At 41.0% G+C, this 16,615-nt stretch overlaps 1 protein-coding gene across 4 annotated transcripts in view; it reads left to right on the top strand.

The window, feature by feature from the left end:
- Positions 1-15,246, top strand: part of CAMSAP2 (calmodulin regulated spectrin associated protein family member 2) — a gene marked incomplete at both ends in the record, with an annotated part of 109,627 nt that extends 94,381 nt beyond the window's left edge. For all 4 annotated transcript variants that reach the window (XM_080698347.1, XM_080698345.1, XM_080698346.1 and 1 more), the window contains 6 exons: positions 1,089-1,225; positions 2,368-2,588; positions 8,507-8,579; positions 9,446-9,561; positions 13,717-13,835; positions 14,941-15,246. In XM_080698347.1, the coding sequence (XP_080554473.1) occupies positions 1,089-1,225; positions 2,368-2,588; positions 8,507-8,579; positions 9,446-9,561; positions 13,717-13,835; positions 14,941-15,246 (972 nt within the window). The remainder of the gene's footprint in view (positions 1-1,088; positions 1,226-2,367; positions 2,589-8,506; positions 8,580-9,445; positions 9,562-13,716; positions 13,836-14,940) is intronic.
- Between the last annotated feature and the right edge of the window lie 1,369 nt (positions 15,247-16,615).

Here is a 16,615-nt window from a genome sequence, read left to right as displayed (position 1 = left end):
AATAGTGATCAGTTCTATTGCCAGTTTGTGAAAAGCTCACAATTTGGCATTGTACGTAACATAATCATGATGCCATTTCCTTTTGTTTTCCTTGTAGACCATTTTTTTAAAAACAAATTAAGTGAAATTTTTAAAATTGAGGACAAACTCCCCACTCTAGGTTATTTATTAGGGTAAAAAACACTTATTTTCTTTAGATACTAGTTACCTTGGTTACAAGTGTCCTTTGTTACTTGATAGGACTTTTCCTGCCTTAATGCAGTTATTTCTTATAATTTCTGAAACGTCCACATTCTGTGGGGTTGTAATAAGATTTTCTTTTCCTTTTTTTTTTTTGTGTGTGTGTGTGTGTGTGTGTGTGTGTGTGTCACTGCCGAATGAACCTAGGATCATTCTACCTCTGAGCGATACTCTAGCCCTAATTTTATTTTTATTTGGAAACAGGCTTTCACAAGGTTGATGAATGTCTTACTACTTGCTGAGGCTATCTTCGAACCTGTGATCCTCCTGGCTCAGCCTCCCAAGTACTGGAATTATAAGCTGCACCTCCATGCCCAGCGTAATCGGATTTTCAGTTGTAAGAGTAACCATTAAATGTGACAACAGAAGCCAGGTGTGGTGGCGCACACTTGTAATCTCCGCACATGGGAAGCAGAGACAGGAGGATCACACTGGTTCGAAGCCACCCTTGCTGTCTTAAGAGACCCGGTTTCCAAATAAAAAATATAAAATAGTTCTGGGAGTGTAGCCCGGAGGTAGAAGGGTTTCCAGGAACCCCAGTACCACCAAAAAAAAAAAAAAGTGACAACAGTTGAAAATGAGAATATTCAAGGCTGGGCGTGGTGGCGCACGCTTGTAATCCCAGCATTCAGGAGGCTGAAACAGGAGAATCTTAGTTAGCAGATAGCCTCAGCTACTTAGTGAGGCGCCTTGCAACTCAGTGAGACCTTGTTTCAAAATGAAGAATAAAAAATAGGGCTAGGGGTGTGGAATGCCCCTGGGTTCCATCCCCAGTACTGCAAAAAAAGAGAAAAAAGAATATTGGTAAGAAACATGTTTCATCTGTTTTAATGAAATCTATTCTTTAGGATGACCAAAAAGCAGAAGATGACATGGCAATGAAGCGAGCAGCTTTGCTGGAGAAACGATTGAGAAGAGAGAAAGAAACTCAGCTGCGAAAACAGCAACTGGAAGCGGAAATGGAGCATAAGAAAGAGGAGACAAGGTAAAGGGCTTTGCTGGCCCGTTCTAAATCTTGGCACTAGTGATGCGTGGGGATGTGTGGGGAGACTTTGTAAGTAGACACTCAAAAGGCAGGTTTTTTTTGTTTGTTTGTTTTTTGTTTTTGTGGTCTGGGGATGGAACCCAGGGGCATTTGACCTCCTATCTACACCCCCTGCCCTATTTTTTATTCTTTATTTTGAAACCGGGTCTCACTGAGTTGCAGAGGGCCTCACTAAGTAGCTGAGGCTGTCCGCAAACCACGATCCTCCAGGTCTCAGCCTCCCAAATGCTGGGGTTACAAGTGTGCGCCACCACGCCCGGCTCAGATTAATTTTTTTTAACATTTCTTTTAAGAGGTGTTTGCAGTATGTTGGGACAACTGAATCAGTGCCAACTTTGGTGGTGTTAATTTTCCCAAAGTATTGCCTGATTTAGTTGTCAAAAGTCTCAAAGACACATTAAGTCAAATGTTTAGAAAACAGTCATTTAAAGTAACATCACTGGGAGAGACATTTATAGAGGTGTGTGTGTGTGTGTGTGTGTGTGTGTGTGTGTGTGTGTGTGTGTGTGTATTTTGAACCCGGGGCATTCAACCTCTGAGCTATACTCCCCAATCTTATTTATTTTTTGAAACAGGGCCTCAATAGTTGCTGGGGTCCGCCATGAATCTGATCCTCCTTTCTCAGCCTCCTAAATACTAGGATTACAAGTGTGCTCCACCACACCTGGCACTAGGACTTTTTTTTTTTAATTGGTACTGGGGATTGAACACAGGGCCGTTCTACCTCTGAGCTGTATTCCTAGCCCTAGTTTTTTATTCTTTTTTTTTTTTTTTTTTTTTTTGGTGGTACTGGGGTTCCTGGAAGCCCTTCTACCTCCGGGCTATACTCCCAGACCTATTTTATACTTTTTTAATTTGGAAACAAGGTCTCTTAAGCCAGCACAGTTGTCTCCGAACCTGCGCAGTCCTCCTGTCTTCACCTCCCAAGCGCGGGGATTACAAGCGTGCGCCACCACACCCAGCTGTGCTAGTACATTTTAAGCCATTTATTTTTTCAAGGTACTAAAATATGACAGTATATGGTAGTTCCCCTTTCTTAAGGAGATCAGACATGTAATCCGGGTCTCTTGTCTTTGGTATAGGCGTAAAACTGAGGAAGAACGTCAGAAAAAAGAAGACGAGAGAGCGCGCAGAGAGTTCATCAGGCAGGAATACATGAGGCGCAAACAGCTGAAGCTGATGGAGGACATGGATACGGTGATTAAGCCCCGTCCTCAGGTGGCAAAACAGAAAAAGCAGCGGCCGAAGTCCATTCACAGAGACCACATTGAGTCCCCCAAAACGCCAGTAAAAGGTCCTCCAGGTAACGTGGCTGACGAGGAGGAGTCTGTTCTTTAAACAACACCAGCGTGGTTTGTCATACTAACTCGATTAGACTTTGACATGATGAATTTGATACATAATTTGAAATTCTGACTGTTTTTTTTTGAAAATCAAAATGAGCAAATGAAATTTTCAAATGAATTATGTGTATTATGAATGCATGCATATATTGAATAGAACAAAAGTGAATGTTAAAAATAACTAACTTAAATACTAACTTATTAGGAAACTCCACCTTCAGCTATAATCTCCCTAAATTATTAACTGCCCTCTAACTACTTGTAAATTTTGGTTAAATGTTAAATGCATGAAATGTATAAGAAACGTGTCTGTAGGTCAGGTGTGGTGGCGCACGCTTGTAATTCTAGTACTTGGGGGGCTGAGACAGGAGGATCACAGGTTTTCAGCCAGCCTCAGCCACTTAGTGAGGCTCTCTGCAACTTGGTGAGACCTTTTCTCAAAATAAAGAATAAAAAGTCGGGCTGGGGACGTTGCTCGGAGGTAGAATGCCCCTGGGCTCAATCATCATTACCACAAAAAAAAAAGAGAGAGAGAGAGAGAGAAAGATGTCTGTAGAGCAATGAATATATGATCTAGAGTTTGTAAGTCCCCTTTCTTGGAGACATAAATAATTAAAAGTCCAAGCTGGGCATAGTGGCTCATGCTTGTAATCCCAGCATTCGGGGGGCTGAGACCAGAGGATCATGGTTTGCGAACAGCCTCAGCTACTTAGTGAGGCCCTTTGCAACTCAGATCCGTTTTTGTTTTTTTTTTTTTAAATTGGTGCACTGTATTCATACATCATAATGGGATAAAAAAAAAAAAACTTGTGTAGACATACATGCACACATTGCCCAGTTAGCCCCTATCTGATCCTTCCCCCATAACCTCCCCATCCCTCCTTTCCATGCTTGGCTTAGTGGTTGACATCTAGTATTGTAGCAATTTATCCAAAATTAACAATGATAATCTCACATAACAGTTCCATTTGTCTGATACCAAGCATTTGATGACTTAAAGATAACATTTCAATATTTCTTTTTGTTTTCTTTCTTACCAGAGAATATTTTTTTCTTTTTTTTCTTAGGTGAAACTATCGTACATTTATTTATTTATATTTCAGAAAAAATCTATCCTAATATGGAATATGGACTCTATATGGACTCTAGATACCCAAAAGGATCTCGAAAAAGAACAAAGCTAGAAGATGTATATTTCCTATTTCAAACCATATAAAGCTACAATAATTGAAACAGTGTAGTATTGTTCTAAAGGCAGATATATAAACCATTGGAGTTAAATAAAAGCCTAGAGATAAATTCTTCCATATATTGTCAAGTTATTTTTGACAAGGTTTTCACGAACATTTGGTGGAGGAAATAATAATCTTTTAACTAAATATTGTTGAAAAATAATTACATGAAAAAGAATAAAATTGGACCCTTACCTAACACCATATACAAATATTAGTTCAAAATAGATAAAAAAAACCTAAATATAAATCTTAAGACTATAAACTTTTAGAAGAAAATCTGGGTCATAAAACCTCACAACATTGAAATTGGCAGTGATTTCTTGAATATGATTTCAATGGCACAGGCAACAGAAGAGTATACAAATTCCCTAAAAAATAAAAAAAATTGTATATCCAAAGACAATGTAAACAGAGTTAAAAGTTACTGATAGAATGGGATAAAATATTTCCAAATGCTATATCTGAAGGTGTATTAATATTCCAACCAGAAATCCTAAAAATTAGCAACAATAAAAGCAAACAGTACAATTTAGAGATAGGTAAAAGACTAACATAAGTAATGAATCTCCACAGATAACTAATCTTAGTTGTCTGTTGGATGGAAAATCTTGTTTCTCTAGTTCTGATGTGTGTTACCTATTTCTTCTTTGTAGTTAATCTCTTTGAGTATTTTCTCTAGTGCTGGTTTTGAAGACATAAATTCCTTCAGTTTCTGTTTGTCATGGAAGCTTTTTATTTCACCATCTAATTTGATAGAAAGTTTTGCTGGGTAGGATATTTTTGGCTGGAAGTTGTTTTCTTTCAGAGTTTGGAATATGTTACTCCAAGCCCTTCTGGCTCTCATGACTTGGTTTGGGAAGTCTGGATTGATTCTAATTGGTTTGCCTCTGAATGTCACTTGGCCCTTTGTTTTTGTTGCCTTTAAGATTCTCTGCTTGGCTTTCACATTGGTCATTTTGACAATTATGTGGCGTGGGGATCCTCTTCCCTGATCCTCTCTAAAGGGAGTTCTATAACTTTCCTGGACCTGTGTATCGACCCCTTGCTCTATGTTTGGAAAATTTTCTGCTATTACTTCCTTGAAGATATTGTTTATCCCTTTGGTTTCACCTTCTTTTCCCTCCTATATTCCAATTATTCTTAGGTTAGCTCTCTTAAAATGGGCCCATATTTCTTCAATGTCAGATTCCTGCTGTCAGATATTTTTTTCTAGATTAGAAACTATGTGTTCATTTTTGGATTACTCATCTTCTAAGAGTGAGATTCTGTTCTCCATGTGGTCTAATCGGTTGTTTGTGCTTTGAATTGAGGCCTTTACTTCATTAATTGCATCCTTTATCTCTTTTTGCCTCTCTCTGAATTCTTTTCGAAACACCTCTATTATTTCTACAGTTATTTTCCTGATTTGATCTTCTAGAAATCTCTGAATTTCTGTTTTATTGGGTTCTGATGTTGTGGGGTTGTGGGCATTCATTGCTTCATTGTTATTCCTCTTTCCCATGATTTCGGAAGTTTGTGCCTTCTCTGGGTTCTTCCCTTGGGTCACTACAACTTCACTTAAGGTGCTCTGGATCTCGAGTCTGTGGTATCTCAGTCCCTACTACTCCTTTACTGGTTTGTATCGCAAAGTCTCAGACCCAGGGAGTTAATCAAGGCTGCTTTAGACCATGGGGGGTGCCAGGTTGGGCGTTCTCTTATGGTATAATATCTCTGCCACTGCCACTCCCCCACTGGGTCAAGTCTCTGGGAGTCAGTACTGGGAGTCAGTCCCTGGGAGTAAAGTACTGGGATTTCTCCTCTAGGGGCCACAGTTTGACTCACTGTTGTTGAGTACGCTGATGGAGCTGTAGTGGACTCTGTGAATTCACTGCTGCTGCCGCCGGTGGCAATATGGTGCCACTGTCATGCCGTCGGCCGTGAGGTTGGTGTATTTCTTCTCTGGTTTTGAGCTCCACTCTGAATCCCTGCAGGGTGTGCTGAGCCCAGCCCCTGGGAGCTTTAGACACTCCCTGCGCTGAAAAATCTGCCGAATTCCGCCCGGCTGTTCCGCAGCGGCTCACCCCAGCTCGCTGTCCTCCGCTCCTCTCTGGAGCCTGGTGGGCTGTTGAGTGCGTTGGTCTGGTGCTGTCCCGTGAACTCGCCGCTGCCGCCGGCAGTAAGGTGCTGCTGCTGCGTCCTCGGCTATGAGGCCGGCGTATCTCCTCTGTGGCTCTGAGCTCCGTTCTGAGTCCCCCTCCTCTCTGGGGCCTGGTGCTGTGAGGAAAGATGGCGCCCGCTGCTCCGCGCCGTGGCTCTGGCCACAGCACTGCGGTCTGGTTTCTTTCTGGTGTCTCGTTTTTCCAGCCCTCTTTTTCTCTGTCCCTTGTATTTACATTTTTTGTTTCTCTGCTGATGGTGTTTTCTGGCTATGAAAGGCGCTGATTTTGTGGTAATAGAGATTGGTTGTTAGCAGGGCTCATAAGCCCTGCTTTTCTCCATCACCATCTTCAAGATTCGGTTTTAAAAGAAAGAATAAGGCCGGGCGTGGTGGTGCACGCTTGTAATCCCCGCACTTGGGAGGCTGAGACAGGAGAATCACACAGGTTTGAAGCCAGCCTCAGCTACGTAGTGAGGCTCTCAGCAACTCAGTGAGACCCTGTTTCCAAATAAAATATAAAATGGGTCTGGGAGTATAGCCCGGAGGTAGAAAGCCTCTGGGTTCCACCCCCAGTACCACCAAAAAATAAATAAAGAATAAAAAATAGGGCTGGGAGTGGTTCCACCCCCAGTACCACACAAGAAAGAGAGAGAGAGAAGGAAAGGAAGGAAGGATGGAAGGAAGGAAGGAGGGACTCACTAAGTTGCTGAGGCTGGCCACAAACCTGCAATCCTCCTGTCTGCGCCTCCTAAGTTACAGGAATTACAAGATGTGCCACCACACCCAGCTTTTTTTCTTTTGAACCCAGGGGGCTTTACCACTGAGCCATACTCCTAACTCTTTATTTTTTTTTTTTTATGGTACTGGGGATAGAACCCTGGGGGATTCTACCTCCAAGTGACACCCCCAGCCCTGTTTGTTTGTTTTTTTTTTTATTCTTTATTTTTGAAACAGGGTCTGAGTTGCAAATTGCCTAAGTAGCTGAGGCAGTCCGTGAATCGTGATCCTCCCATCTCAGTCTCTCAAATGCTGGGATTACAAGCGTGCGCCACCATGCCCGGCTATTTTTTATTTTAATACAGCATATCACTGAACTGCCAAGGCTGGCATGCATGCATGGGTGCATTCATTCATTCATTTATTTGTAATGGGGATTGAACCCAGGGACATAGGGACATTCTACCTCTGAGCCATACTCCCAGACCCCCCCCCCCCCGTTTTATTTTGAGAAAGGATCTCACTAAGTGGCTGGGGCTGAGCTCAAACCTGCCATCCTCCTGTCCCCGTCTCTCAAGTACCAGAATTACAGGCATGTGCCACCAAATCTTACCAAGGCTGGCCTTTAGCTGGCCTTGAACTTGTGATCCTCCTGTCTCAGCATTCTGAGTCTCTGGGATTACAGGCTTTTTTTTTTTTTTTTTTTCAGGATCTGAGGGTAGAACCCAGGGGCATTCAACCTCTGAGCTACACCCCTGCCCTATTTTTTATTCTTTTTTTTGAAACAGGGTTGCAGAGAGCCTCACTAAGTAGCTGAGGCTGTCTGCAAACTGCGATCCTCTGGTCTCAGCCTCCCAAATGCTGGGATTACAAGTGTGTGCCACCATGCCCAGCTAATTACAGGCTTTTGCCACTGTTCCCAGTCCCATAGTTATTTGATGGAAAAATAACACTAGCTATTTAAAGAGAACTCTGAGCTGGGTGTGATGGCACACGTGTGATTTCAATACTTGGCAGTCTGAGACAAGTACAGGTTTGTGCCCAGCCTTAGCAATTAGCAAGACCCTGTCTCAAAAAAAAATAAAATAGGGCTGGATGAACCAGGAGTAGTGGCACACGCTTATAATACCAGCATTTGGGAGGCCGAGACAGGAGGATCGTGGCTCAAAGACAGCCTCAGCTACTTAGTGGGGCCCTTTGCAACTCAGTGAGACCCTGTTTCAAAATAAAGAATAAAAAAATAGGACTGGGGGTGTAGCTCAGAGGTAGAATGTCCCTGGGTTCTATCCCTAGTACAGGAAAAAAAAAAAAATAGGGCTGTGGGTGTGGTGTATAGCTCAGAGGTAGTATGCCCCTGAGTTCAATCACCAGTACCACACAAAATAAAAGTAAAGAGAACTCTCGTGTTTTCTAGTCAGTTAAACCTTTTAATAAACAATATTGGCTGAAATAAGTAAATTGTCTACCTAGGAATTAGATATTACTAACTATATTTTTCTTTCTTGCAGATTATCTCTCTCATATTAGCACTTTCCTATTGGAACAGCAAGTTAGCTTTATCATTGTTTTCTAAAAGTAGGTTATTTGCTAATTTCAAGTAAATTGTGTATATATGCATGCAAGCATATTGCGTGTTTAGATTAAGATTAAAGAAAAAAGGAAAAGAATCTGCTGAAGCTCTATTTTCATTTGCTGGTGTTAGTTAATGAACAGACTCTTTGCTAGTTGCTCCCTTTAAATTTCCAATTTTGTTTTTATTCAGGATCACGAATTTATCGTGTTTTTTCAGTCTCTAGCCTTTCCTTGGCATCGCTGAACACAGGTGATAACGAGAGCATCCACTCAGGCAAGCGGACACCAAGGTAAATCCAGATCGTGTGACTGCTCTTTATAGAAAAGAATATGTAACCCGCGTCGCACAAAATTCACGTGAAAGCTCCTCAGTGTTTTTATTTTATATTTTACAATGACTGAGTCATAATCAGTTCTATACATTTTGCTGTCTTAAGACTTGGGTTTCTAACAAAATTACATGAAGAAGTGTACTCATCTCAAAGTATTTTTGCCTTTTAGAATTTAGAGTGAATGACATGGTAAGATGCTATTAGCAGACGGCAGTTATGCATAAAGCAGTTGTTAATGTGGTTATGATTATCTGTTATACATATCTGTTAATGTGGTTATGATTGGGTCATGGTTGATAGAGCTAGAGAATGCATGCTCTCTCTCTGCTCTCAGTTTCTCTTTCTTTGAACATAAGAGTTTTTCCCTACTAGAATTATTCCAAAGGTGGATTTCTACTTGAATTTAACATCGGGACACTTGAATTTAACACACTGATGGAAAATTTCTTGTCTATTTTTTCCCTTTGGGATATAGATTAGAAGCCAGAAGTCAATACTTTATTACCTTATACTATAATGCCCATGTGAGAAAAGAGTGTTTCTAGTGACATTCATCGTCTTAGCATTCTAATCTTTGTATGACTTTCTTATTGTGTTGCCAGGTTTTACATGGAAAAACATTCTTTCAACAAGTAATTTAGAATGTCTACTGTCTTCTGGGAACTTTTTTATATAGCTGTAAATAAGACAGTGTTATTACCATCTTATTTTTAAGACTCCAGGCTTAGTTAGAGGCTGACGTAGGCTCTTGGTTTTGATTAATACTGTCACATATATCCTGTTGTCCTAAAAGATCCTTTCTCTGCCTGAAACCTAAAATCTAGATCAGAGTCTGTAGAAGGCTTCTTGTCCCCAAGTCGCTGTGGCAGTCGCAATGGAGAGAAGGACTGGGAAAATGCATCGACAACTTCTTCAGTGGCTTCTGGGACAGAATACACAGGTTAGTGTATTCTTTCAGGGAAACGTTAGGTTTAACACACTGATGAAAATGCTTGGAGGCTATTCTGAAGAAAATTTTACTGGCTTACCTTTGGTCTAAACACAGGAGTCCCTGGTTTAAATATATACATATACATATCTGTATATACATATATATACATATATACATGTATATATACATATACATATACATATATACATATACATATTGGGTTATGATATATATATATACACATACACAAAAAACAGCAAAATCAGTAAATGCAGCCAGGCATGGTGGTGTATACCTGTACTCCTAGTACTTGGGAGACTGAGACCAGAGGATCCTGGGTTCAAAGCCAGCCTCAGCAACTTAGCAAGACCCTGTTTCCAATTAAAAAAAAAAAAATAGGTCTGGGGTGTTGCCGACTAATCTCAGTTGGGTCGTTATTGTCAGCTCCCGGTCAAATCCTCAGAAAGATGGGGCAAAAGGCAGGTGGAGTTCTGCAGAAACTTATCTGCAGCGATTCTTTCCCCTCTATGAATTCCTTAAGTTTTTTAGGTACGACGTTTGGGAAAGAACCTGAGGCGGACAAAGGCTTCTTGAGCCAATGACACTTTATTACAAAAACTCCAAGAAATTTATACCCTTCACCAGTAAAGTTAATAATAAGAGAAAAGGGAGGTGGGTGTAATCATTGTGAAATAATAATGAATGACATGTAAACAAAGGTAATAAAACTAGTCCTTCAGCTGGCTGTTGGCCTTCGAGAGATTGACTCCTGACTCCTGATTCTTTTCCAAGGTCTTTGCAGATAAGCAGTCCCAGGGGGCCACTTCCCAAAATAAACAAGCATGGCCAAGGCTTGGGGGTTTCTCGGGGAATCTTCTTTGGCTTTCTTGGAACTTTCCATCTTTTGGGCTCAGTTCATATAGCAAGTGTGGGGAGATGTGGTGATTCAGGTGGATGTGATGGAGTTTCTTCAGGTGTTGGCATCTTATCTTCTAAATCTGAAAGCTTAAGCAGACTCACAACACAGTTTTGCAGACAAAATACCACAAACAACACCACAAAGTTCTTGGTTTTAATTGTCAGATGTATTTCCTTAACTGCTGAACACTCTTCTTTAGACAATAAGCCTATTAAAAGTCTAACCATCTTTAATAATCCATTTCTCTGTCACAAACCCTCTGCAACCTGCTTCTAACTTTCTAATTCCTTTCTTTCCCAGTTGGGACTTTCTTATGATAAGCTCTTCTTCATGCAAAAATGCTTTTCTTACTCTTACGGTATTTCCTTTCCTTCATACATATATATTTAGAACGTCTGTCCTTTATTTTGTCATATTCATTAACCATGCGGTCAGCCTCTCTGTCTTCAGGAATATTTACACTGGGCGTAAAAGTCACCAATCTTTTTCCTTGAGTCTATTGTATTTGGGCAACTAAGTTGTTTATCAACTAAATTGCTTTAAGGTCACACACAAGGTTTTTATCTTCTCTGTCTCTAGGCAGGATCTCAAGGGTAAACAAAGTTACCTTAAACTGAACTACCTTACCGGAGTTAATAGCTTAACCTAAGTTAGTGATAGTGAGGGTCGGAGACCCTTTGTAATTGCTGCAGCTGGAATGCTTATCACAGCATCTGAATTCTGGCCAGTTTTTATTGTTATTGAGCAGAGCCAAGGACGTTTAGGCAAATTATTAGAGAGTTTATTTCCACGGACTCAGTTTCTATTTATAGTCCTAATTTCACATCACTGGAGCAATTCGTGTAGAAAGTTAAAAGGAATCATTAATAGTCATGAAGGGTATCTAAAAGTGGGGGATATTTTGGCCAGAGACGACACCTCTTTCTTGGGGCTTTTTGCCGATTAACTATGTGGAGTGGGTGTCTCAACACATAGATGCCGAGGCAGCAGGATGTCTTGGCACTGGGGTATAGCTTGGAGGTAGAATGCCCCTGGGTTCAATTCCCAGGACTACCAAAAAAAGAAAAAGAAAACATTTAATGTAGGTGTCACATTCAAGTAGCTCAGTTTTAGTGATACAATTCTGTTTAGGGGGTTAATGACTTGTCTAAGATGAGTAGAAATAGATTTGAGAACTAAATCCCAGCTACTAATTCTATCTTTAAAATACCAGCCATTTCTGTGTGGTAGTTTGGGTCTGAACTTGTTCTGGTGAAGGTCTTTCAGTGGTACAAAGGTCCATGTAACTGCAATAAGGCTAAAACCCTCAAGTTACTCTGTACCTTTAATTTGTACCTTTAATGGGGCTGTAAATGAGAGAAAGAATGCATTGCATCTAGGAAGTATCCAGCCTTTCATATCCCCACCAGAGCTTCAGCCTGGTGGGCATGATTGAGGTAAAAGCAAATCGAGAATGGAATGTAGGTGATGATACTTGTAGAACATGAAGCAAGAGAGAAAAAGCTGAAAGAGAAGCCGGGCCAGGTGGCGCACGTTTGTAATCCCCGCGCTTGGGAGGCTGACACAGGAGGATCGCACAGGTTTGAAGCCAGCCTCAGCTACTTAGTGAGGCTCTCGGCAACTTAGTGAGACCCTGTTTCCAAATAAAAATATAAAAATAGGTCTGGGAGTGTGGCCCAGAGGTAGAAATCCCCTGGGTTCCACCCCTAGTACCAAAAAAAAAATGAAAGAAAGGCAAGAAGCACCTTGAGGTAAGATGGGAGGGCACAGAAAAAGGACATTTATGAGGAAGAGCAGGGAGGAGGTCGCGCCGTCCACCCGCAGTCCTGCAGAAGTGGATCTCAGCCAGTGAGGACTAAGATCTAGGGGGGCTGGACCTGACTAGAAACTTCCCGTGGGACCCTCTCTCTGGCTTTTACTTACTTATTTATTTTTGTCCCTACCCTGTGGCTTTCAATACAGACTCCTACAGCCAGTCAGGCAGCCTTTTAAGGCCTGGGATGGAACATTGTTCCTGTTACTCTGTCAGGAGTCAGGAGTCAATCTCTCGAAGGCCAACAGCCAGCTGAAGGACTAGTTTTATTACCTTTGTTTACATGTCATTCATTATTATTTCACAATGATTACACCCACCTCCCTTTTCTCTTATTATTAACTTTACTGGTGAAGGGTATAAATTTCTTGGAGTTTTTGTAATAAAGTGTCATTGGCTCAAGAAGCCTTTGTCCGCCTCAGGTTCTTTCCCAAACGTCGTACCTAAAAAACTTAAGGAATTCATAGAGGGGAAAGAATCGCTGCAGATAAGTTTCTGCAGAACTCTACCTGCCTTTTGCCCCATCTTTCTGAGGATTTGACCGGGAGCTGACAATAACGACCCAACTGAGATTAGTCGGCAACATTACTCTCTCTGCTTCTCTGCTAGTGCATTTGAGCAGCTTGAAAAGGATGATGCTTTTCCTTGTCTTCTTTTTACGTGTGTGTGGTACTGGGGATGGAACCTAGGAGCATTCTACCTCCGAGCTACACTCCCAGCCCTATTTTTTTATTCTTTTATTTTGAAATGGAGCCTCACTAAATTGCAAAGGACCTCACTAAGTAGCTGAGAGCTGGCGTGACCTGTAATCCGCCTGTCTCAGCCTCCCAAGTACTGGGACTACAAGTATGTGCGACCAGGCCCAGCTCCTTGTCTTTTTTTTTTTTTTTTTTTGCGGGTCTGGGGATGGAACCCAGGGGCATCTGACCTCTGAGCTACACCCCCTGCTCCCCCCCTTTTTTAAATTTTTTATTTTGAAACAGGGTCTCACTGAGTTGCGAGGGCCTCACTAAGTAGCTGAGGCTGTGCACAAGCTGTGATCCCCCGGTCTCAGCCTCCCAAATGCTGGGGTTACCAGCGTGCGCCACCACGCCCGGCCAGCTCCTTGTCTTTTTTAAAGCTTAAATTATTCCTAGGCCTATTCTACTCTAAAATCACCAGACCTAAGTCATTTAGACAGCGTGACAGTCATAGTCGCGCCTTATTTCCAGCGCTGCCCTCACAAGGCTGCCTTGGGTCACAGGAGTATCCTCCGAGTGCATCTCTGTATGGGTAAATCAGTGTTGTGGTTGGAGGGCAGGCTTGTGAGCCTTCAAGCACAAGCTTGGTTTTCTTTTACAGTTTCATCAGAATAGGAGCAAGTGCATTATTTAAAAATAGTATTTCTGTCTTGTGATGTTATTTTTATTATTGTTTTAAATATTTACCATAGGACCAAAGCTCTACAAAGAACCCAGTGCAAAATCCAATAAACATATAATACAAAATGCTTTAGCTCATTGTTGTTTGGCTGGAAAAGTAAATGAAGGTCAGAAGAAAAAAATACTGGAGGTAAGCATGTTGGATGAAAATTAAATTTAGCAACGTTTTCAACTGTAGGCATCTTTTATATCATTGCAAGAGATAATAATACTGTCCTCGGCCTCTCATTGCAAGAGAAAATACTGTCATAGGCCTCCTAAAATTTCAACAGCATGTAAAAATCTTTAGATGATTTAGTTATTAGATTTGGTTTACTCTTAATTCAGGTTCTGGAAGACTAGAGATTTAATAAAGACTAAGAATAAATTTTAAATTCTGCCATTAAAATAGGAGTGGGGGAGCCGGGCGTGGTGGCGCACACTTGTAATCCCTGGGCTGAGAGAGGCTGAGACAGGAGGATTGCGCAGGTTCGAAGCCAGCCTCAGCTACTTAGTGAGGCTCTTAGCAACTTAGTGAGACCCTGTTTCCAAATAAAATATAAAATAGGTCTGAGAGTGTAGCCTGGAGGTAGAAAAGTCCCTGGGTTTCACCCCCAGTACCACCAAAAATAATAATAATAATAATAATAGGACTGTGGGAGGATAGCTTAATGGTAGAACATTGTTCAGCAAGCATGAGGCCCTGTGTTTGATCCCCAACACTGAGGAAATAATAAAGTTCATTATTGAAATATGTCATGAAGCTGAGCGTGGTGGCACACGCTTGAAATCCCAGTATTTGGGAGGCTGAGATTGGAGGATCACGGTTCGCGGACAGCCTCAGCTACTTAGTAAGGGTGTAGTTTGGAGGTTGAATGCCCCTGGGTTCCATCCCCAGACCCACCAAAAAAAAAAAGTCATGAAGCTGGGCGTGGTGGCGCACACTTGTAATCCAGCATTGGGAAGGCTGAGACAGGAGGATTATGGTTCCCAGATAGCCTCAGCTACTTAGTGAGACTCTCTGCAACTCCCTGAGACTCTGTTTCAAAAAATAAAGAATCAAGAATAAGTGATAGGGCTGGCTTGTAGCTTAGAGGTAGAATTCCCCTGGGTTCTGTCCCCAGTACTGCAAAATAAATAAATAAATATGTCATGAAGTTTGGACCATGAATGTTACACAATTATGTTAAATGTATTTGGTAAAAATATTTAAGGGTTCTATTGTTTTTATTTTGGTTTTGTTTTCTGTTTTAAAGGAAATGGAAAAGTCAGATGCCAACAACTTCTTAATCTTGTTCCGGGATTCGGGCTGCCAGTTCAGGTCTTTGTATACTTACTGCCCAGAAACTGAAGAAATCAGCAAGCTGACTGGGATAGGCCCTAAATCTATCACTAAGAAGATGATCGAGGGGCTTTACAAATATAATTCTGACAGGAAACAGTTTAGCCACATACCCGCTAAAACTTTATCTGCCAGTGTTGATGCGATCACCATTCATAGCCATTTGTGGCAGACCAAAAGACCAGTGACGCCTAAGAAACTCCTGCCGACTAAGGCTTAGGGACTGGGAAGTGTCCGCTTCACAACACTCGCGGTGAATTTGCACTTCAGCTCTCCTGCCTCTAGAAATCTTTCTAATTGCCAACAAGACTTTTGTTAATTAAAACTGGACACTAACTCTGTTGTCATGAACAACTGGAATGTACCACAGTGTTTTGGAATTCAGAAGATTCTCTCTTAGGTGGTAAGTCCAAGTAATAAAGGAAACGTTTTGATTCGCAAGTGGAGCAAGTAGAGACATGTACGTGTTACCTCCTGGGTCCGCCTGCTTGACACTAGATACTCTGAAGCACTGAATCTGGTGGACACAGAGGACATATGGATGAAATATGGTTAGGATTACAAATTATGTGTTGTATCTGTTGTTGTTGTTTTTAACCTTTTACTGTACATGCTTGTCTTCAGATGGTTTATTTTGTTGTTTTCTTTCCTGGGGTTTATTCTAAGATACCTTTGTATTTTGTTTTGTGTAGAGATCATGAAAGTAGTAAATCCACCTTCAGAAGTCACTCTCACCTTTCTTAAGATGTTACAAGAAACACTAGTGTTACATTTTGCAATAACCCTCATGTTTTAATGGTATTAGAGTACATTTGCAAAAATTATTCTAAGTATTTACAATTCCATATTTATTATTCACTCAAGTATTAATGTTTCTTTATTAAATAAGAAGAGGTGTTATAAAAAGCTGCTGGTAGATTTGCTTTAAACCACTTGAGCTTAACCAAGAATATGTTACAAGAAGTTGCATGCCAGGTGTGGTGGTGCACGCCTGTAATCCCAGTACTGGGAGGCTGGGACAGAATCCTGGATCGCAGGCTCAAGGACAGCCTCAGCAAGTTAGCGAGACCCTTGGTAACTGAGCAAGACGGTCTTTCAAAATAGAAAATAGGACTGGAGGTCTAGCTCAGAGGTAAGAATGCCCCTGAGTTCAACCCCCAGTACAAAAGAGAGAGAAAGGAAAAAAAAAAAAAGAAAAATTGCTGATTAAATCAGTGCTGGTTTTATACCACTTCTGGCCAACTCATAATTTAGATTGTTATCCAAAAAAAAAAAAAGCTTTCTATCTCTTACATTTAAGTCACTTTATAAGCTGGCAGAAGTGAATGACACTTTGACAGTCTGAAGATGTAAGGCTTCCTGAAGCAAGTTCTCAGGAGGTCTTTACATTATATTTATAACTGATATAAAAATTATATTTAGAATTTTTAAACATGTACAAAGGGCTACATTTTAATTTTAAAATAGCTTCACATTATTTTGCTTATATTGGGTTTCTCTTTTTTTTAATCCTTTTCAAGTGGAACAGCTTAGATAAGGGCAAATTTGAATTCTCCTCTCCATGATCTTTGTTCTTTAACTGTGTATAC

Source organism: Muscardinus avellanarius, assembly GCF_963383645.1.
Source record: "Muscardinus avellanarius genome assembly, chromosome: 7".
NCBI lineage: Eukaryota > Metazoa > Chordata > Mammalia > Rodentia > Gliridae > Muscardinus > Muscardinus avellanarius.
Note: the sequence above shows the minus strand (reverse complement) of the source record. Positions and strands in the feature narration are given on the sequence as shown.